At 42.5% G+C, this 21,983-nt stretch overlaps 1 protein-coding gene across 2 annotated transcripts in view; it reads left to right on the top strand.

Annotated features, from left to right (window-relative positions):
* si:ch211-236d3.4 (actin-associated protein FAM107A) overlaps window positions 1–19,275 on the top strand; it is a 93,487-nt gene extending 74,212 nt beyond the window's left edge. For both annotated transcript variants that reach the window (XM_028824710.2, XM_028824711.2), the window contains 3 exons: window positions 2,764–2,938; window positions 14,634–14,790; window positions 18,254–19,275. In XM_028824710.2, the coding sequence (XP_028680543.1) occupies window positions 2,764–2,938; window positions 14,634–14,790; window positions 18,254–18,370 (449 nt within the window). In that variant the 3' untranslated portion in view covers window positions 18,371–19,275. The remainder of the gene's footprint in view (window positions 1–2,763; window positions 2,939–14,633; window positions 14,791–18,253) is intronic.
* The last annotated feature ends 2,708 nt before the right edge of the window (window positions 19,276–21,983 follow it).

Raw genomic sequence — 21,983 nt, 5'->3', positions numbered from 1 at the left:
CGGGCCTTCAGCTCATGCCACTCAGATTACTCTGTGTCATGACGCATTTTTAAATGGCTTTGTTCCTGCTGAGATCAAATGAGTGCAGAACCTTTCGGTGAGAGGCTTTTGGATGTCACACACAGTACCTCAGTGCTCACTCCACTGAGTGGGGAACTTCATTCTGATCTTTGGAGGGGATACACAGTTAGGGGCAGGTTGCTTGTTGGTGAGACATGCAAGTTAGGAACTTTACTGGACTCTATTAGATGTACTGGAAAAACAAATCCCGTCCGTGGAGACCCCACCTCACAACTTACAGGACGACTTAAAGGATCTGCTGCTGACATCCTGGTGTGAGAGACCACACGACGGGTCAGAGCTTTTTTGGTGGCACAAGGGGTGACCAACAAAATATGAGGCAGGCACTTTTAATGTTGCGACTGATCAGTGTACTCCGTCATACAGTTAATCATGATTATGGTCAGTCAGACTGTATTAGACTAACTGGTGTCTGTAACCTGCTCCTGTATGAGTGAGTGTGGCTGACAGTGTCCTATGTAATGAAATGGCTTCTCATCTAGGGCTGCTTCCAATCTTTCACCTGATGCTGCAATAATACACAGCAAACATATCCACCCCAGCACCATGACCCTGATTCAGCTTTAGAGATAGATCAGAAAGGAGCTATATAATAGACAGATATGTGAAACGATAGATAGATAGATAGATAGATAGATAGATAGATAGATAGATAGATAGATAGATAGATAGATAGATAGATAGATAGATAATTAAAGGCACTATATACTGTAGATAGATACAGTGCATCCGTAAAGTATTCCCAGCGCTTCATCACTTTCTCCACATTTTGTTATGTTACAGCCTTATTCCAAAATGGATTAAATTCATTTTTTTCCTCAGAATTCTACACACAACACCCCATAATGACAACGTGAAAAAAGTTTACTTGAGATTTTTGCAAATTTATTAAAAATAAAAAAATTGAGAAAGCACATGTCCATAAGTATTCACAGCCTTTGCCATGAAGCTCATAATTGAGCTCAGGTGTATCCTGTTTCCCCTGATCATCCTTGAGATGTTTCTGCAGCTTCATTGGAGTCCACCTGTGGTAAATTCAGTTGACTGGACATGATTTGGAAAGGCACACACCTGTCTATAGAAGGTCCCACAGTTGACAGTTCATGTCAGAGCACAAACCAAGCATGAAGTCAAAGGAATTGTCTGTAGACCTCCGAGACAGGATTGTCTCGAGGCAGAAATCTGGGGAAGGTTACAGAAACATTTCTGCTGCTTTGAAGTTCCCAATGAGCACAGTGGCCTCCATCATCCATAAGTGGAAGAAGTTCGAAACCACCAGGACTCTTCCTAGAGCTGGCTGGCCATCTAAACTGAGCAATCGGGGGAGAAGGGCCTTAGTCAGGGAGGTGACCAAGAACCCGATGGTCACTTTGTCAGAGCTCCAGAGGTCCTCTGTGGAGAGAGGAGAACCTTCCAGAAGGACAACCATCTCTGTAGCAATCCACCAATCAGGCCTGTATGGTAGAGTGGCCAGACGGAAGCCACTCCTTAGTAAAAGGCACATGGCAGCCCACCTGGAGTTTGCCAAACGGCACCTGAAGGACTCTCAGACCATGAGAGAGAAAATTCTCTGGTCTGATGAGACAAAGATTGAACTCTTTGGTGTGAATGCCAGGTGTCACGTTTGGAGGAACCAAGGCACCGCTCATCACCAGGCCAATACCATCCCTACAGTGAAGCATGGTGGTGGCAGCATCATGCTGTGGGGATGTTTTTCAGCGGCAGGGACTGGGAGACCAGTCAGGATAAAGGGAAAGATGACTGCAGCAATGTACAGAGACATCCTGGATGAAAACCTGCTCCAGAGCGCTCTTGACCTCAGACTGGGGCGACAGTTCATCTTTCAGCAGGACAACGACCCTAAGCACACAGCGAAGATATCAAAGGAGTGGCTTCAGGACAACTCTGTGAATGTCCTTGAGTGGCCCAGCCAGAGCCCAGACTTGAATCTGATTGAACATCTCTGGAGAGATCTTAAAATGGCTGTGCACCGACGCTTCCCATCCAACCTGATGGAGCTTGAGAGGTGCTGCAAAGAGGAATGGGCCAAACTGGCCAAGGATAGGTGTGCCAAGCTTGTGGCATCATATTCAACAAGACTTGAGGCTGGAATTGCTGCCAAAGGGGCATCGACAAAGTATTGAGCAAAGGCTGTGAATACTTATGGACATGGGATTTCTCAGTTTTTTATTTTTAATAAATCTGCAAAAATCTCAAGTAAACTTTTTTCACGTTGTCATTATGGGGTGTTGTGTGTAGAATTCTGACGAATAAAATGAATTGAATCCATTTTGGAATAAGGCTGTAACATAACAAAATGTGGAGAAAGTGATGCGCTGGGAATGCTTTCCGGATGCACTGTAGATAGATAGACATTAAAGGCACTATATACTGTAGATAGATAGATAGCACTTAATTTGTCCAAAAAGTGCAATAAATATTTTCTTTGCTCATATCATTTGTGGGAGGAGCGTTCCTTTAAAATAGAATAATAATTTGGTAGTTTAATGCCTTAGCCACTACAGGGCCCCTTTCTTTCTTTCTTTCTTTCTTTCTTTCTTTCTTTCTTTCTTTCTTTCTTTCTTTCTTTCTTTCTTTCTTTCTTTCTTTCTTTCTTTCTTTCTTTCTTTCTTTCTTTCTTTCTCAACTCATTTGTCACCAGCCTCTGTGCTTTTCCTTTAGCCTCCATGTACTCGGACCTGCGGAGAGATCAGCACAAAATCGACAATCTTGTGGCTCAGCCCGATTATTTGGAAAGCACCGACAATCTCATCAAGCCCAAGAAGCTGTTCAATCCTGTGAAAGCATCCAGGAGCCATCAGGAACTGCACAGAGAGCTGCTGATGAGCCATAAAAGGTGAGCCAACGTGTGTCAGTGGTGGTCCAAACTTTCACATGGTGACCCCCTTATTTGGGACTTTGAGACTGCCTGAATCAGAGGCTGCCCATGCGACCACCAACTCCTGGCCGAGTGGGGTAGCACGGTGGTGCAGTTGTTAGCTTTGCTGCCTCAGGGATCCAGTCTCCTGGGTTAATGTGCCACACATGCCTGGTTGTCATTTGAGTGGAGTTTGTATGTTTGCATGGTTCCTGCCTTGTGCCCAGTGCCAATAGAATAGGGGTTGGCACTCGTGTGAGCCTATCCTGGATTAAGTGGGTTGTATTTGTTTGAAATGTTCCATAATTCAGTTCTTTTCAGAATTCCAACAAAAAAAATTGAATGAAAGCAGAACATTTTTAATGTCATCTGCACCACAAAGAAGAATTTAGGGCTGACTTACATTTTTTTCTTCTAATGGCCCCTGGTACTCCAGAAATGCTGGGTCTCCCAGGGTGCCCCTCTGCTGCTATACTCTATTTGAGGTCTGCCATATTCCCATACATTTTCTAGTGGCAAAGTGTGCCTCTCTAGGAAGTGCTGCCATAATGAGGGTCTCTTACCTTCGCTGATGGGTGACTTGCATTTATGCTTTCTGCTTTCTTACCAGTTATCCCCAAATTCCAAACAACCACTTCACAAAAAATGTGTTTGTACAAAGAAGTCCTTGAATGCCCGCTTTCATTTTAGAAATCTGGCAGTCATGCTGCAGGGTGGGACATGTTGGGGGCGTGGCTGGATGCTTGAGGAAGGCGGGGCTAGACACTTGGAGGTGGCCGAGGTTGGATAGTTAGAGCTGGGCAGGCTTTTGAGACAAGATGTTTGGTGGGGCTGGACGCTTGAAGTCAGAAGGGTGACCACCTCAGCAGCACGCCATGGATGAAGGACTCTGAGTGGATTGTCTGGTCTGGTGAGACCAAAATGGAACTCTCTGAGCAGAACTCCAAGCCCTATACCAGGTGAAAAACGAACACTGCTCCTCGCCTGCTTAATACCATCCCTATGGTCAAGCATGGTGGTATCATCATCATGTTACGGGGGTAAAGGAATAGGGAGACTTGTCAGAACTGAGGGGAGGATGAATGCAGCCAAATACGGAGAGGTCCTTGAAGACCACCTGCTCCAGAGTGCATGGAGTCACCTTCAGCATTACAATGACCCAAAACTTAAAGTCAAGACAACACTACGGTGGTTTTGGGACAAGTCCGTGAGTGAGTGACCCAGCCAAACCCTAAGGAGAGACCCCGAAACTTCCCATTCCATCTAATTAAGCTTGAGAGGATCTGCCAAGCAGAATGGGATAAACTGCCCAAATGCAGAGACTCACCCAAGATGGCTGCCAAAGGGGCTTCTTCAAAGGATGTGAATACTTCTACTTCCTGGTAACACATAAAGCTTTACGAACGGTTTGACCAGAGATCTGCACCTCCCCACAATCTGATCATGGAGGTCCCTCAGAGAGTTCCTTGAACGTCAGGCTTGGTTTTTTTCATCCTTTTATATACAGGTAAAAGGGTGGCGCAAGGAAACGGGAAATTTTGGAACTAGATGTTGGTGACCCTGGTTTGGTTGTTTGGGACCATTGCGACATCGTTTAGAACCCCTTGCCATCAGTTATAATGGAGCAGTGGAGTGGTACACAATGAGCGTTCGCTGTGAAAGCCTTTTATAAGAATGGCGATAGCGGGACTGCTCTTCAAAGGGAATTTCAGAGTCATTACCAGTTAGGATTGTGTCCCATCCGCTCACGTGATTACAAAATGGCTGCGTAATTTCGAAGAAACGAGTTCAGCCTTAAAAAAAAGAAGTCCCCAGGTGGAGCCACTTCACATACTGCCCGACAATCGATGGTATCTACTCGACGATTGTTTGGAAGGCGCGTCATTTCACACAATGGTGACTTTCCACGGCCTCCGAGATCCCCAGATCTCACTGTTTGTGATATTTTTTTCCTCTGGGGACATCTTAAAAGCCAAGTGTACCACACAGGTCCTGTAAACATTGCTGAACTAAAAAGGAGAATCGAAGAGGAAATCGCTGGCATGTTACGTCGAGCAATGCAGAATTTCCACAACAGGCTGTCAGAATGACCCGAGTGTCGGTTTTCACCAAGTTTTCTGCTTCTATGTTTTTAGATCTTTCTATCAGATGTTTCTCTGGTGTACTGAAGTAGAATGACAAGCAGTTCAGAAGTTTCAAAGGCTTTGATTGACAATGACATGAAGTTTATGCGCAGAGTCCATGTTTGAAGTGTTGGCCCTTCTTTCTTTGTCAAGACCTCTGCAATTCACCCTGGCAGGCTGTCTGTCCATCAACTTCTGGGCCCAATCCTGATGGACGACAGCCGCTCATTCTTGCAGAATCAACACTTGGAGTTTGTCAGAATTGGTGGGTTGTTGTCTGTACAAAGAAATGGACAACACCTTCATGAGGTTTTCTTCAAAACATAAAATGAATATTGAGTGAATATCAAGTCAAGTCAAGTTGGGGAGCATGCACAGGTACAGCGTGTTGCCGTACCCACTACACGACAAAACAACTCAGAATCCCAGTTGGATACCCCTCAGGCAGACACGCGGTCCAGTCCCACTATCTGCCGCAGCCAGGTGTTATTGTGGGCGACCCCTTGGCCTGGTCCAGCCACTCGGGTCTCCAACAATGAGGATCTTACGAGCCGGATCGTAGTGCCGTAACTGACGCTCCCTCACAATGCAGGTCATGTGCCTCATTCGGGACTCCATGACACAAAGTCGACACATTTTACACAAAGAACGATAGACTCTTGGAATAAGCTGTGGTAGACAGTAAGACGCTGGAAACTTTCAATACTCGACTTGATGTTTTTTTGGAAGAAATACAGTTGTGCTTGAAAGTTTGTGAACCCTTTAGAATTTTCTATATTTCTGCATAAATATGACCTAAAACATCATCAGATGTTCACTCAAGTTCTTAAAGTAGATAAAGAGAAACCAGTTAAACAAATGAGACGGAATGAGATGGAAAATGATCGACTATGACATATTTGTGAGTGGCAAAAGTATGTGACCCTTTGCTTTCCGTATCTGCTGTGACCCCCCTTTGCAGCGATAACTACAACTAAACGTTTCCGGTGAGTGTTGATCAGTCCTGCACACCACACCGGCTTGGAGGAGTTTGAGCCCATTCTTCAGTACAGAACAGCTTCCACTCTGGGATGTTGGTGGGTTTCTTCACATTAACTGCTCGCTTCAGGTCCTTCCACAACATTTCGATTGGATTAAGGTCAGGACTTTGACTTGGTCATTCCAAAACATGAATTTGATTCTTTGGTAGAACGACTTGTGTGTTTAGGGTCGTTGTCTTGCTGCATGACCCACCTTCTCTTGAGATTCAGTTCATGGACAGATGTCCTGACATTTTCCTTTACAATTCTCTGATATAATTCAGAATTCATTGTTCCATCAGTGAAGGCAAGCCGTTCTGGCCCAGATGCAGGAAAACAGGCCCAAACCCTGATACTACCACCACCACCACCATGTGTCACAGATGGGATAAGGTTCTTATGCTGGAATGCAGTGTTTTCCTTTCTCCAAACATAACGCTTTTCATTTAAACCACAAAGTTCTATTTTGGTCTCATCCGTCCACAAAACCTTCTTCCAATAGCCTTCTGGTTTGTCCACGTGATCTTTAGCAAACTGCAGACGAGCAGCAATGTTTTTTTTGGAGAGCAGTGGCTTTCTCCTTGCAACCCTGCCATGCACACCATTGTTGTTCAGTGTTCTCCTGATGGTGGACTCATGAACATCAGCCAATGTGAGAGAGGCCTTCAGTTGCTTAGAAGTTACCCGGGGGTCCTTTGTGACCTCGCCGACTATTACACGCCTTGCTCTTGGAGTGATCTTTGTTTGTTGACCTCTCCTGGGGAGGGTAACGATGGTCTTGAATTTCCTCCATTTGTACACAATCTGTCTGACTGTGGACTGGTGGAGTCCAAACTCTTTAGAGATGGTTTTGTAAGCCTTTCCAGCCTGATGAGCATCAACAACTCTTTTTGTGAGGTCCTCAGAAATCTCCTTTGTTCGTGCCGTGATACACTTCCACAAACGTGTGTTGTGAAGAGCAGACTTTGATAGATCCTGTTCTTTAAATAACACAGGGTGCCCACTCACACCTGATTGTCATCCCACTGATTGAAAACACCAGACTCGAATTCCACCTTGAAACTAACTGCTAATCCTAGAGGTTCACATACTTTTGCCACTCACAAATATGTCATATTCGATCATTTTCCTCAATAAATAAATGACCAAGTATAATATTTTTGGCTCATTTGTTTAACTGGTTTCTCTTTATCTACTTTTAGGACTTGAGTGAAAGTCTGATGATGTTTTAGGTCATATTTATGCAGAAATACAGAAACTTCTAAAGGGTTCACAAACTTTCAAGCACAACTGTAAGTGGATAGGACTGGCAAGCTTTGTTGGGCTGAATGGCCTGCTCTCGTCTAGAGTGTTCTAATGTTCTAAAGTCAAACCAACGGTACCCAAGGATTCTCCAAAGAGACACAGTACCAAAGGAGTCCAGTCTTCGTCTCAGGACACTGGATAGCGTCCATGTCTCACAACCATATAGCAAGACAGGAAGCACCAGAACTCTAAAGACTTGGACCTTCGTCCTTTTGCAGAGATATCAGGAGCGCTACACACCCCTTTCCAGTGACCTCATGACCCCCCAATGCTCTCCCAATCCGTCTACTGATTTCATAGGAAGAGTCACCAGAGACGTGAATGTCACTGCCGAGGTAAGTAAACCTCTCAACAAGGTCAACACTCTCTCCACAAACAGACACACTGCTGATGGCCGTGTCCAAGAGGTCATTAAAGGCCCGGATGTTGGTTTTTATCAGGACCCTCAGAAGCCCAGACACTCAGTCTCTCAAGACCCCCGATCAGAGCCTGCATTGACTCTGTGAAGATCACAGCATCATCAGCAAAGTCAAGATCCGCGAATCTTTCTTCACCAACAGATGCCCCACAGCCGCTGGAACCCACGACCCCACACAACATCCAGTCCATACAAGCCATTCAATAACAGAGTAGGAGCAGAACACACCACTGACGAACCCCAGAAGCAACTGGGAAAAACACAGAAGGTCTGCCTCCACTGTGCACAGCACTCCCAGTACCAGTGTACAGGCCGGCCATGATATCCAGCAACCTCGAGGGGATTCCATGAACACCTCAGGATGTCCCACAGGGCAGCTCGATCAACTGAGTCGAACGCTTTGCGAAAATCGACAAAGGCTGCAAAGAAACTCAGCCGATATTCTCGTTTGCGCTCCATGAGAACCCTCAGTGCCAGGATGCGGTCGATGGTAGGCTTCTATGGCGTAAAACCAGACTGTTCCGGTCACTGGTAGGTGAGCAAGTGATCACGGATCCTATTGAGGACAACTCAGGCAAGGACCTTACCTGGCACCGAGAGTAGTGTTATCCCCCTGTAGTTGCCGCAATCCAGGCAATCACCCTTCCCTTTCCAGATAGGGACGACAAGTCTCATTTTCCAGTCAGTTGGGATGATGCCAGTCTCCCAAATGGAAGCAAAGATTACTTGCAATGTCAGGAAGACAGCCTTACCACCAGTCTGGAGAAGTTCACCACGGATACCACAATATATCGATTACCATCATTAACTGCATATCCTGTAACAATACATTTCATCATTAAATATATTGTAAAATGTGTTTATTCGTGTATTGAACGTCAATTGAAACTTTCCCAGTTTCCCTGCCCCAAGAACAAGTGGGCCTTTTCTAAATGACATCCAGTCAATTGAAGGTGCCACAGGTGGACCACACTCGAGTTCCAGAAACATCTCGCGGAGATTTAAAGCAGACGGGAGGCACCTGAGCACAATCTGGTGGGCCACAGCAAAGGGTCCAGATACTTCTAGCAATGAGAGATTTCTGTTTTTTGGGTTTTTAATAAATCTGCAAATCTTTCGCCAAACACGTCCGCCAACTGTTATTGTGGGTTATTAAGTGGAGATCGAGGGGTCTTAAACGGCAAATTCATTCATTTAAAATGAAATGAAGTGTGCAGAAAGTGACGCGGTCGGGGTCTTAATACTTTCTGAATGCACTGTACATTTTGTTTTGTTTCATCTGGACTCCACTATGCTGTCATCTAAAGCGACGCCATTCTCTCCAACTCTTTCACATGTTAATTCCCCGGGCGGCTGCTCTTTGAGACAAAGCAAAACCCTTCACAGAAACGGTTCTGTCGAGCAGGGCAGGGAGGCAGTCATTGCTGGACTCGAGCGAGCGTGACTGGAAAACAAGAACGGGTTTGCTGCGGACGCTATCCCGCCGTCTACGCTGGCGGCCCATGCGGCGCCGTGAAGTGCAGCTCATCCAGGCAGAAGAAGAAGGGCTAAAGAAAAGAAAGCAAGTCTTAGAATTTCCCAAAGTTGCTTCTCGCGCCTCTTCCAATGAATGCTCCATTGTGCGAGAAAAAGAGGAGGTTGTGAAATGGTTCTTCCTTTTTTTTCCCCCCCCGTAAGGGTATTTTTGGGAGTTTGTCAAAACTGTCAAAAGGCAGGGCCCGTGAAAGCCCATTGCGGCACTTCTTGTGTGATTTTGGGCTATACAAAAATAAATTGTATTGTATTGTATTGTAAATAACAGACCTGGCAAAAGGGTCAGTCAAAGCAACAGCACTGGGGGGATCACAAACCCGTGTCCTGAACCTGCTTATCTCCTCATCCTGGACCCTTGTCATGCAATGGGGGTGAAATGACTGGTGCCCTGTTTTCTTCTAGTTAAGCCATTCACATAACCAGCAAAAGACTGGCGGAATATAGCGCCTTTCAAGATAGATAGATAGATAGATAGATAGATAGATAGATAGATAGATAGATAGATAGATAGATAGATAGATAGATAGATAGATAGATACTTTATTAATCCCAAGGGGAAATTCACTAATGAACACCATCCTGAGGTACGCCTCTTATTTAGAGCAATCTCAACACAAGCAAAGGACGTATTCTGTGGAGTGCCTTTCCTGGTGAACACCCATGCCAATATGTTTAATAGCACATTGGGACATACATCTTATTCATTAAAGGTAATGGCACTGCAGTGGTGGCACCAGCTGAAGTTTGACTTTTTAGCTATTCAGCCAGGAAGGCCACAAACACACAATGGGCACAAAATCCAGGAGGAGAAACAACTAAGTGCATAACTACCTAAAGAGTACATTAGAGGGTCTGACGCTGAGGTGGCACTCAATGTCTTCTGCCTGGGTGTCTGCTCTGCTTCTCGTTGATTGTAATCTGGACGAGAGCAGGCTATTTTGCCAAACAAAGCTCGCCAATCCTGTCCACTTAATTCTTCTAACATAACATCAAGTCCAGTTTTGAAGGTCCCTAAAGTCCTCCTGTCTGCCACCCTACTTGGTCTCTTATTCCATGTGTCTGTGGGAGTCTGTGGGAAGAAAAACCTCCTAACGTTTGTGTGACATTTCCCTTTAACAAGTGTCCCCGTGTTCTTGCTAAACTCATTTTAAAGTCACCGTCTCGATCCGCTGCACTAATTCCCTTCATAATTTTAAACACTCCACTCAGGTCTCCTCTTCATTTTCTTATTGTATGAACAGTAACATATATCAAGCTAATATCAGTTAGTCCGTTGCGGTTCATTGTGGTAATGCTAAAGTTTACTTTCTCAATATTCAGTATTATGGATTAAGATGATTCATTCAGGGTGACCAATGGGCAAAAGTGGCTACTTTATGCATTTTTATATGAAATGTACAACATAATGAAGTGTGCACCAAGGTTATTATAGTTTTGCCTAAACTGTAAAGGCTCAGCTCTTTTAATCTTCCCTCATAACTCATCCCCTGTAGCCCTGAATCAGCCGAGTTGCTCTTCTCTGGACATTTTCCGGTGCTGTTATGTCCTTTTTGTAGTCTGGAGACCCAAACTGCACACAGGACTCCAGATGAGGCCTCACCAGTGTGTTATAAAGCTTGAGCAGAACCTCCTGTGACTTGTACTGCACACATCAAGGCGCTATATAACCCAACATTCTGTTAGCCTTCTTAATGGCTTGTCTGGCAGTTGATCATGTCGAGTCCACAATGACTCCTAAGTCCTTCTCATAAGGCGTACTCTCGATTTTCAGACCTCCCATTGTGTTTTCAAACCTCACATTTTTACTTCCTATGTGTTATACTTTACATTTACTGGCATTAAATTTCATTGCTCACAAATCTGCCCAAGCCTGTGTTGTGTCCAAGTCCCTCTGTGATGATTAAACAGATTCCAAATCATCTGCTAATCCACCTATCTTGGTATCATCTGTAAACTTGACCAGCTTGTTACTTATATTCCTATCTAAATCATTTACAGATATTAAAAACAGCAACGGCCCTAGCACTGACCCCTGCTGGACACCACTCTTAATATCAGCCAATCCTGATGAGGCTCCTTTCATCATCTCCCTCCGCTTCCTTTGTCTGAGGCAACAATGATACGTTAGGATAGAACCAAAGGAGCAAACTACATGCAAAATAAAACAAATTATTAGGAAAACAGCAAAAGAGAGTTTCACCTTTACAGTTATAGTGAAAAGACAAATGTTTCTTGTGTCCACTAAACCCCCAAGTAGTCCCAATTCAATTAAACAACACCTTCAGCACAGCTCAGAAGTACGGCACAACTCTTTCTCCACTCCCTCCTCTACATCTGACTCCAACTCGTGCCGAGACCAGTGGAGGGCACTCTTTTAATTCCAGACCCAGAAGTACTTCTTGTGCTTAATCTATTACCCCCAGGAAGCACTTCCGGGTCAGGCATAACCCCAACGGATTCCTTGTGCCATCAGTATCTAACAGCTCCCCCTACTGGCTCCCACATCATTTGGTATCCAATCAGCGACACGTTCAGCTATGTGCTTTGGCAGACATTTTGTTTTCTTGACAGCCCAAGAAAAGTTGGCCTCTACCTTGAGAAAACAAAGCAGCATTTTCTTAGGACCCTGAGAAAATCATTCCGTTATATCGAGAAAGTAAAGTTTTGTTTTCTGAAGATCTCAAGAAGTTTAGTTTTCCGAAGATCTCAACAAAATTATTACATTATCTTGAAAAAACAAAGTTTAGTTTTCTTAAGACCTTGAGAAAATCATTCCGTTATATCGAGAAAGCAAAGTTTTGTTTTCTTTAGATCTCAAGAAGTTTCGTTTTCTGGAGATCATTATCTTGAGAAAATAAAGTTTCGTTTTCTTGAGACCTTGAGAAAATCATTCCATTATATCGAGAAAGCAAAGTTTAATTCTCTGAAGATCTCAAGAAAATCATTCCATTATATCAAGAAAACAAAGTTTCGTTTTCTTGAGACCTTGAGAAAATCATTCCATTATACTGAGAAAGCAAAGTTTTATTCTCTGAAGATCTCAAGAAATTTAATTTTCCGAAGATCTCAAGAAAATTATTCCATTATCTTGAAAAAAAAAGTTTTGTTTTCTTGAGACCTTCAAAAAATTATTCCATTATATCGAGAAAGCAAAGTTTCGTTCTCTGCAAATCTCAAGAAGTTTCATTTTCCAAAGATCTCAGCAAAATTATTCCATTGAGATCTTGAGAAATCATTCCGTTATATCGAGAAAGCAAAGTTTCATTCTCCGAAGATCTCAAGAAATTTCATTTTCTGAAGATCAAGAAAATTATTTCATTATCTTGAATAAAAAAAGTTTTGTTTTCTTGAGACCTTGAGAAAATCATTCCATTATATCGAGAAAGCAAAGTTTCGTTCTCTGAAGATCTCAAGAAAATTATTCCATTATCTTGAGAAAACAAAGTTTAGTTTTCATGAGACCTTGAGAAAATCATTCCATTATATTGAGAAAGCAAAGTTTTGTTCTCTGCAAATCTCAAGAAGTTTCATTTTCCAAAGATCTCAGCAAAATTATTCCATTGAGATCTTGAGAAATCATTCCGTTATATCGAGAAAGCAAAGTTTCATTCTCCGAAGATCTCAAGAAATTTCATTTTCTGAAGATCAAGAAAATTATTTCATTATCTTGAATAAAAAAAGTTTTGTTTTCTTGAGACCTTGAGAAAATCATTCCATTATATCGAGAAAGCAAAGTTTCGTTCTCTGAAGATCTGAAGAAGTTTTATTTTCTGAAGATCTCAGCAAAATTTTTCCATTGAGGTCTTGAGAAAATCATTCCGTTATATTGAGAAAGCAAAGTTTCGTTTTCTGAAGATCTCAAGAAAATTATTTCATTATCTTGAATAAAAAAAGTTTTGTTTTCTTGAGACCTTGAGAAAATCATTCCATTATATCGAGAAAGCAAAGTTTCGTTCTCTGAAGATCTCAAGAAAATTATTCCATTATCTTGAGAAAACAAAGTTTAGTTTTCATGAGACCTTGAGAAAATCATTCCATTATATTGAGAAAGCAAAGTTTCGTTCTCTGCAAATCTCAAGAAGTTTCATTTTCCAAAGATCTCAGCAAAATTATTCCATTGAGATCTTGAGAAATCATTCCGTTATATCGAGAAAGCAAAGTTTCATTCTCCGAAGATCTCAAGAAATTTCATTTTCTGAAGATCAAGAAAATTATTTCATTATCTTGAATAAAAAAAAGTTTTGTTTTCTTGAGACCTTGAGAAAATCATTCCATTATATCGAGAAAGCAAAGTTTCGTTCTCTGAAGATCTGAAGAAGTTTTATTTTCTGAAGATCTCAGCAAAATTTTTCCATTGAGGTCTTGAGAAAATCATTCCATTATCTTGAGAAAACAAAGTTTCGTTTTCATGAGACCTTGAGAAAATCATTCCATTATATCGAGAAAGTTTCATTTTTTCAAGATCTCAAGAAAAGTATTCCACTATTTTGAGAAAATAATTAAAAAAATGAATACATTTTCTCGAGAAACCCATTATCTTAAAAAAATGACAAAACATGAATGACATTGCACATCCTCTCTCATTTTTCCATATTTTAAGAATGCAGAATAAGAGGTAAAAAAGACCAACTAATGAAATGAGATCAGTGAGAGTTAAAAAGATGGACTGACTGTGAGAGTGGGGGAACAAAAACCTGAAGCTATAGGGGAAGGGGGTGAGGTGGGTTTGAGGACCACCGATTTAAATGGATGAAAGAATATGTTATTAAGTAGTTGAATAAATGGCCTGGATGGCATAGGAAGGTTTGGGAAATGTATGGATTGATGGAATATCAGGTGTTTACTGTAGATGATATAAGGACTGGTAGGATTAGATGGCTGCTTAGAATGGATGGATGGATAGACCATACTGTCTCGTAAAGTAAATGTGAAGTCCATTTTGTTTGTTCTGCTCCATGAGGATAGAGGAAAGAAGAGGAAAGGTGCCTGAACCCTGTCTTTTATAGCACCAAAGTCAGTCATTATCACCATCAGTGTGACCATTATGGAATTATGGAGACAACAACAAGAGCTGTCTCTTGTCTCTTTATTTCACCATTCAGGTTTGGTTCTGCTGGGGCGATAATTCAGAAATTGAGTTAGAAGATTAGAAAACGGATGAATGTTGTTTATGTACAAGAGATCTGGGTTGGGGGGAGTTGAGGGTGTTAAATGTTAGACACTTTTTTCAACAACCAGACTTATGGTTGGTTGGTTTGATTTCTTGTGCCTCCCAGGGGCCTTGGCATCGACAGCAAACCTGAACTGCAGAGAGTGCTGGAACAAAGAAAACGAGAGCAGATGAACCAACAGAAACAGAAAGAGGAGGAGGCCAGGCGTCTGAAGTCTCCACTCGCTCAAGAACTTCATAAACGGCAGCTGAAGTTAGAAGAGGTAGGATACTCTCCCTTATAAACTCTCAATCCACACTGCCCCTACTTTGAAGCTCCCTCAGCAATTCCATTAATGATCTGGTATATTGATAGGCAGTTTTAAACTTTACCAGTGGCAGCGTCATTTCTATGGGTGAGCTGAGTTTCCTCCTGTCTTGTTTTCCTTGTTCTCCTACAAATCAACCTTAATGAGAGCAGATTGGACAGTCCATCCATTTTGTAACCAATTTATTCTGGTGAAGTCAATCAAACTTCCCAGTAAAAGTAGGAACCTCCTCCTGTGTCCCCTCAGACCAGATAACCCCAAGTTGTACTGCACGTCTTCCCAGGATCTCCTCCGCATTGAACTCACGTTCCTCCATACTGACCAGTGGCCATCCATTACCGTTGTTACCTCAAGTGAACATTCCGGGTGACACAGAAGACCCTTCTGAGGTTGGTAGATGCTGCGCAAAGCAACTTTATTAGAGCGCCCTCTAGTGATGACAGGTTTCACTAGCACTCCAGTGTCCTACTCTTGAGTACTGTGGCACAGAATTTAGAGAAGATTTTGTCCTAAAAGTTACAATGGAAGAACAGACCAGGAGAAGAAACAAAAAGAGACTTTGCATGATCCAAAAGGTGAATGGATTAATAAATGGGGATCATTACCAGAAAGTCAGTGCTTTACAATAATCCAAAAAAAATACGAAACAAAACACAGAAGGTCCAAAAAACAAAACAAAAATTAAACTTGCTGCTAACAAGATGGAGCCAAAACCATAAAAATGATCACAATATGCCATTTGTTTAGATTTGGAAATAAATGAAAAACATAGATGGCGTGAAGTTGCAACGGAACTCAAGATTTTTAGGAGCACTGAGGTTGCCACAGAGACACGTAACTGAGAAAAGCTACGCTTATTCGAAAACGATGGGATTTGAAGGCCAAGATTGACCCAGGATTGTAACTCTTCATCCCAATCAACCACCCATTCAAAGAAAAGACAAATTCTTAAATACTCATTAGATTATTACATCAAATGTAACATATCTCTCTAATATAAAAAAATCCTGGGATGAGACGTGATTTTCTCAGAGAGACACTTTCAAGTCCCGGCAAGACGAGACTTTGTGCCAAGAGATTTAACCACACCCGGGGCCGGAAATAAAAGACAAAGAGTAGGTGACAAAGTAGAACGTCGTAAAGAATTCAAAAATGTTGGCGCGATACACGCGCAGAGCAGGTTGGAGATAATGGAAGTAATACAATTCGAAAGTTTCCAAAAAATGATAAAGATTGCATTAGGGCAAACAAATGGAAATTATTACATGGTGAAATAACGGAACAGCGAAAAGAGATCGAGTATATTGTTCAGATTTAAACTTTAAGTCGGAGACTTGTAGATCGTCTAATTCGTGTTGCCATCAGGGAACAGTCGTGTTTCTTCCCCATGAAGAGACGTATCCACGAGATTTAAAAGATTTGTTGTTTGGTGAAAGTGAAATCCCGCGAGAGAAAATTTCCAGCCCCGCGAGACAAGAGATTATGCAAAGAGATTTGGGAAAAGCCCCGCCCACATCTAAAACATTTACAGCCACGCCCACAATTCAATCATTTCTCATTTGTGTGAATGCTATTGTCAGACACAGTTAGTGTAGAGAGAAAGAAACAAGATTCACTCACGGGCAGTTATGCGTTGTGTTGTCACGATGGAATTCCAAACACGGAATCAAAATCCATCCATCCATCCATTGTCCAACCTGCTGAATCCGAACACAGGGTCACGGGGGTCTGCTGGAGCCAATCCCAGCCAACACAGGGCACAAGGCAGGAACCAATCCCGGGCAAGGTGCCAACCCACCGCAGCGGAATCAAAATTCAACGCGATATTGACGAAAAGGTAAATGCGAAAAGAGATCGAATATATGGACATAGGTGATATGACACAAGTATGTAAATATTGTTTGGCTTTAAACTTTAAGTCGGAGACTTCTAGATCGTCTAATTTGTGTTGCCATCAGGGAAAAGTCGTGTTTCTTCCCAATGAAGAGGAGCATCCACAAGAATGAAAAGATTTGTTGTTTGGTGAAAGTGAAATCCACATAAGCAAGCGACAGTGACGCGAAACTGGCTGGCGGGTAGCACAGGCCAGGGGGTTGGCGAGCGAGGTGAGCAGGGGGTGAAGCCCCCTAGTTTGGAATATTTACAACAGCCATCAAACAAACAAGGAATAGACGAATACAACCTTCTTCTTCTTCAGCTTTTCCTACTTTCCTATGGGGTCACTCTAATGGACCAGCTTCCTCCACTCTTGTCTGTTGTGTACTTCCAAGCCTGATACCCCTTTATCCCTTCCTCTTCACCCAGTTTGTCCATTCTCTTTGGTCGTTCTCTTCTCCTCCATCTCCATGTTTCTTCTCCTCACACTGTTTACCCCTCTTCTCGTTACACGCCTGTACCACTTAACCTTCTTTCCTGTACTTTCTTCGAGATTTCCCCACTTTGAACCGTACCCCTGATTGTCTCATTCCTGACCTTATCACGCTTTGTTACTCCATCCCAGCATCTTCATTTCAGTAGCCCCATCCCCATTTTCCTTTCCATGTACCTTTCTAACTGCCCATACAACAATGGTGGTCTGACCCTTGCGTTCATATGCTTCACGATTCTTTGGTCAAATATCACTCCTGATACAGTTTTTCCAATTTTTCTAAGCTAATTGCATTTGATGGTTTATTTCTAAACCTAGCTCTCCTTCCTCTATTATTGTTAATCCAAGGTATCTGAACTTTTCCATCATTTTAAGGCTTATCTAGCTTATATTGTGTCCCTTGAACTGTCTTTGTCCTACTAATCTTAAGGCGTCTATCCTCCGTGGGTCTTCTTCACCGTTCCAGGTTCCTTTCCACAATATTCTTAGTGGTGTTATCTACTAGGGCCTAATCTACTATCCACGTACCAGTAACATCCATAACTAGACTGAAAATGTAGGGGATTAATGATGTATCCTCGAAGTACCCTTGGGATCCATGATCCCAATAGATAAACACAAACATCACACTGTCCCACACAAGTCCAGGATAGCAGAAGTGATGAATAGCACTGACGTCAATGATGAATACCTGAAGATCAGTGGTGGTTAGTGGTCCCCTGACAAAACAGCTTCCTCCAAAAGAGATAACCGACAGTCCTACAGGCAGCTCTGGAAGTTTCTGTATGTTTCCAAGACATGCCTCCTCCAGAAGACAAGGGTTTTTGGGGTCTAGAGGGACAAAAATGGGGGAGAACCCCAAAATCTCAACATCTTGCACAACTAGACATTAAGATGAGATGAACAGTTAATCATTTGTGGGGCTTTTCTCATATCAGTTCCGAAGACAGTTATTCTGGTTGTTTGGACTTGTTTTTATCTCAGATGTTCGCCACAGTGTCCTTGTATGTGAGCTTACGCCATGTCTCTACTTTTCTCATTGTGTCACAGGTAGAAAAAGAACAACAGCAAGCAAATGAAGAAGCAGTTAAGGAACTGGAGTTCATCAAAGTGAAAGAGAACTTGAGGAGGACGTCGATCCTTCCGATAGAGGAGAAGGAGGTGTAAAATTTGGCTGGTTCGCTTACTTATGTAGACACTTAACATCTCTCAAGGGGTAACCTTCTCTACTAAGCCCAGCATTCTGGCAGGCGGCGGCCGTTCCCTGTTCCTGAAGCCTGTTCCACGGCCTGCGACAATCAGGCGATGTCTGCAAAGATTTCTGAAAAAATAAAATCAAATAATACGGGAAGGAAAAGAGGCTGGGTGGGTAAGACAGAAAAATGGTAGTCCTCCAGACTCACTGGTGATTTGCGTACTGCCCAGGTGATGCTGGTCTGAAATCCGAAAAGCAGTTTCCGGTACAAACCAGAAACTGAAAATGGCTGGCATCTCCAACAGATTAATCTGCCTTGTTGCTTTAGCGACTTTCTCTAAACACCACACGATAAGAAGAAAGAGCGTTAAAAGAATTTACTGGAATAGCGAGAGGCTTGCTGCTTAGAGTGCGCACCCCACCTCTGGTGCCATGTGAGTCTTTGACAATATTGCTTAAACTGGGTTTCTGCCTGGAACAACTTGTCCATTGCCACACCATGTTTTACGGTGCCACCAAGAACAGAATAAGACGGCAGGGGTTCCGTCACAGTTCAGGCTCCTGAACATTAATTAATGAGTGTTGAGCATCCTGGCAGCCACGAATGCACTGAAAAGGGCTGAAGGAGAAATCCTTTCTGGACTGGATGTATACGTCTGGCCTGCTTGTTCCCTTACTCGTTACACACTGGACAAAGTCGAGAATGCTGCAAAGGAAGGAATGTTCTGGAGACTAAGATGGGGGTTGTGTGTCTCTAACACAAGTAACGGTGTAGAATTGCAATTCCCGATTTATCCCTGTTAGTAACCTGAATGCATGATGATTAATGAAACATTCAAGATGTATTCAATAATTAAATAATATCAACCAAAAGAAAGTTGACTCCTGTTAATTAATCAATATTTATACCACAGCGATATGAGTACGAGGTTTTAAAGTGTACAGTGCAGTGGTATCTGACACGACGCAGCCACCAACCCCAGCGCCATGTTTCCTTCATTCGTTTTTACCCATAAACACCAATTACTTTAGTGTCCTGCAGGTGGCGCTAGGAATTGCACATTGGAAAGTGCGTCCGACTGATTATGCCAGCTCAAAGTCAGAGGAGCGACAGAATGGCCACCACAACAACGCCAGTCAACCACACAACTTAACTAAGCTCCGCCTCTCGTCTTAGTTCATTGGTCAAGTGTTCTCTCTTCAATTTGAAATATCAATCTCATGTGATTTGCTTTTCCCGTTTATGATTTTTCCAGAAGAATTTATTTAACGGCGGCACGGTGGCGCAGTGGGTAGCGCTGCTGCCTCGCAGTTGGGAGACCTGGGGACCTGGGTTCGCTTCCCGGGCCCTCCCTGCGTGGAGTTTGCCTGTTCTCCCCGTGTCTGCGTGGGTTTCCTCCGGGCGCTCCGGTTTCCTCCCACAGTCCAAAGACATGCAGGTTAGGTGGATTGGCGATTCTAAATTGGCCCTAGTGTGTGCTTGGTGTGTGTGCTTGGTGTTTGTGTGTGTCCTGCGGTGGGTTGGCACCCTGCCCGGGATTGGTTCCTGCCTTGTGCCCTGTGTTGGCTGGGATTGGCTCCAGCAGACCCCCGTGACCCTGTGTTCGGATTCAGCGGGTTGGAAAATGGATGGATGGATGGATGGATGGAATTTATTTAACAGTATTATAGCAGAAAAAAAAGGTGTGCATTTTGCACGTTATGAGCAAAAGTCTTAATAACTGACAAGTGGATTGTACGACACGAATAACGTGAGATTTTTGCCATTTTGCCTTAGACATTTTCATATCTAATGCCAGCGTTTCTCAACCTTTAAGTATTTGCGACCCGAGTTTTCATAACAGTTTTAATCGCGCTCCCCCCTAACATTTTTTTGAAAGGAGCCCACTAATACCAATTTGTTCTTTGTTAATTAATGGTATATCATAGATGAATATTTTATTATACCTACTTAACTTTTATCGATATTTATCTAACTCTATATTTATTTTTCTAGTATCAGAATATAGTTTAAGTTAATTTGTTTTGGTTTCAATAGATGTATTTTTCATATTTTCGATTCTTCACGCCCCCCTTTTTGTTACATTGCGCCCCCCCCCCCAGGGGGGCCCACCCTATAGGTTGAGAACCACTGTCTTATGCTGTTGTACAGCATTAATTACTGTTGGCTTGTATTATATCATAAACGTTTTTATCTTTGAAAACATGAAATGAAATATTTTTCTAAGTCATCACTACAACGCACACATGGGGTAAGTAACAGATAAAAAATAAACATTTATGGGGGGGGTATTCCATTAAAGGCAGAGCAGACTCACTCTCCTTAGGAGACTGTGCTCCTTTAATATGGCCGGTGACACCTTTACAACTTCTACAACTCTGTAATGACCAGCATGGTGTGCTGGGCCAGTAACATCCGCTCAGGCTGGTTAAGAAGGCAGGCCCAGTTATAGGACGCACTCTGGACCCCCCTGGAGGTCAAAGTGGTGGTGAGAATGAAGACAAAACTGGCTGTAAAGTGCCTCCCTGGGGCCGCCATCTTATCATTAGCCAAATATTCTTCTTTTTTGTAATTCTGTTGTGTATTTGACTGAGGTTGCTAACTTTCCCCTTTGAAACAAATAAAGCATAATCTATGTATCTATATATAATATAGTGCCTTTCACATCTATCAATCAATCAAATAGTGCCATTTATATAGTGCCTTTCATTTCCTATCTATTATATAGTGGCTTTCCTTTCTGTTTATTTATCTATCTATATATCTATTATTACTATATAGTGCCTTTCACATCTGTGCATTACTAATTTGGTGCCTTTCATATCTTTCTATCTCTTTATTAAACAGTGATAGATAGATAGATAGATAGATAGATAGATAGATAGATAGATAGATAGATAGATAGATAGATAGATAGATAGATAGAGCATGAAAGGCACTATATATCTCATAAATTGTGCCACTTATATAGTGCCTTTCATTTCTTATGTATTTTCAAACCTGTCTGCCTATCCATTTTATAGTGCCTTATCTAGCTCTCCAAATTAACTCATTCCTTTCTTATCTGTCTATCTTGTATAATATCTTCATATGTCTTATATAGTGCCTTTCCTACAACTCCAAATTGCAAAGTTATATAGTGCCTTTTTTCTATGTCTAACCCGTATTATACCTGCTTTATGTGTATTAAATAGTGACTTTGTTATCTAAAACTTCAATAATATTCTTCTTCTTTTGGCTGCTCCCATTAGGGGTTGCCACAGCAGATCATTTTCTTCCATCTCTTGCTGTCCTCGTCATCTTGTTCTGTCACACCCATCACCTGCATGTCCTCTCTCACCACATCCATAAACCTTCTCTTAGGCCTTCATCTTCTCCTCTTCTCTGGCAGCGCTATCAGTACCCTTCTCTCATTATACCCAGCATCTCTCTTCTGCACATGTCCAAACCAATGCAATCTCACCTCTCTGACTCCCAACCATCCCACCTGAGCTGACCCTCTAATGTCCTCATTTCTAATCCTGTCTTTCCTCGTCACACCCAATGCAAATCTCAACAGCTTTAACTCTGCCACCTCCAGCTCT

This window comes from Erpetoichthys calabaricus, chromosome 18 (assembly GCF_900747795.2).
Source record: "Erpetoichthys calabaricus chromosome 18, fErpCal1.3, whole genome shotgun sequence".
Lineage (NCBI taxonomy): Eukaryota > Metazoa > Chordata > Cladistia > Polypteriformes > Polypteridae > Erpetoichthys > Erpetoichthys calabaricus.
The sequence above is the reverse complement of the archived record's forward strand: the minus strand, read 5'-3'. Positions and strand labels throughout refer to the sequence as shown.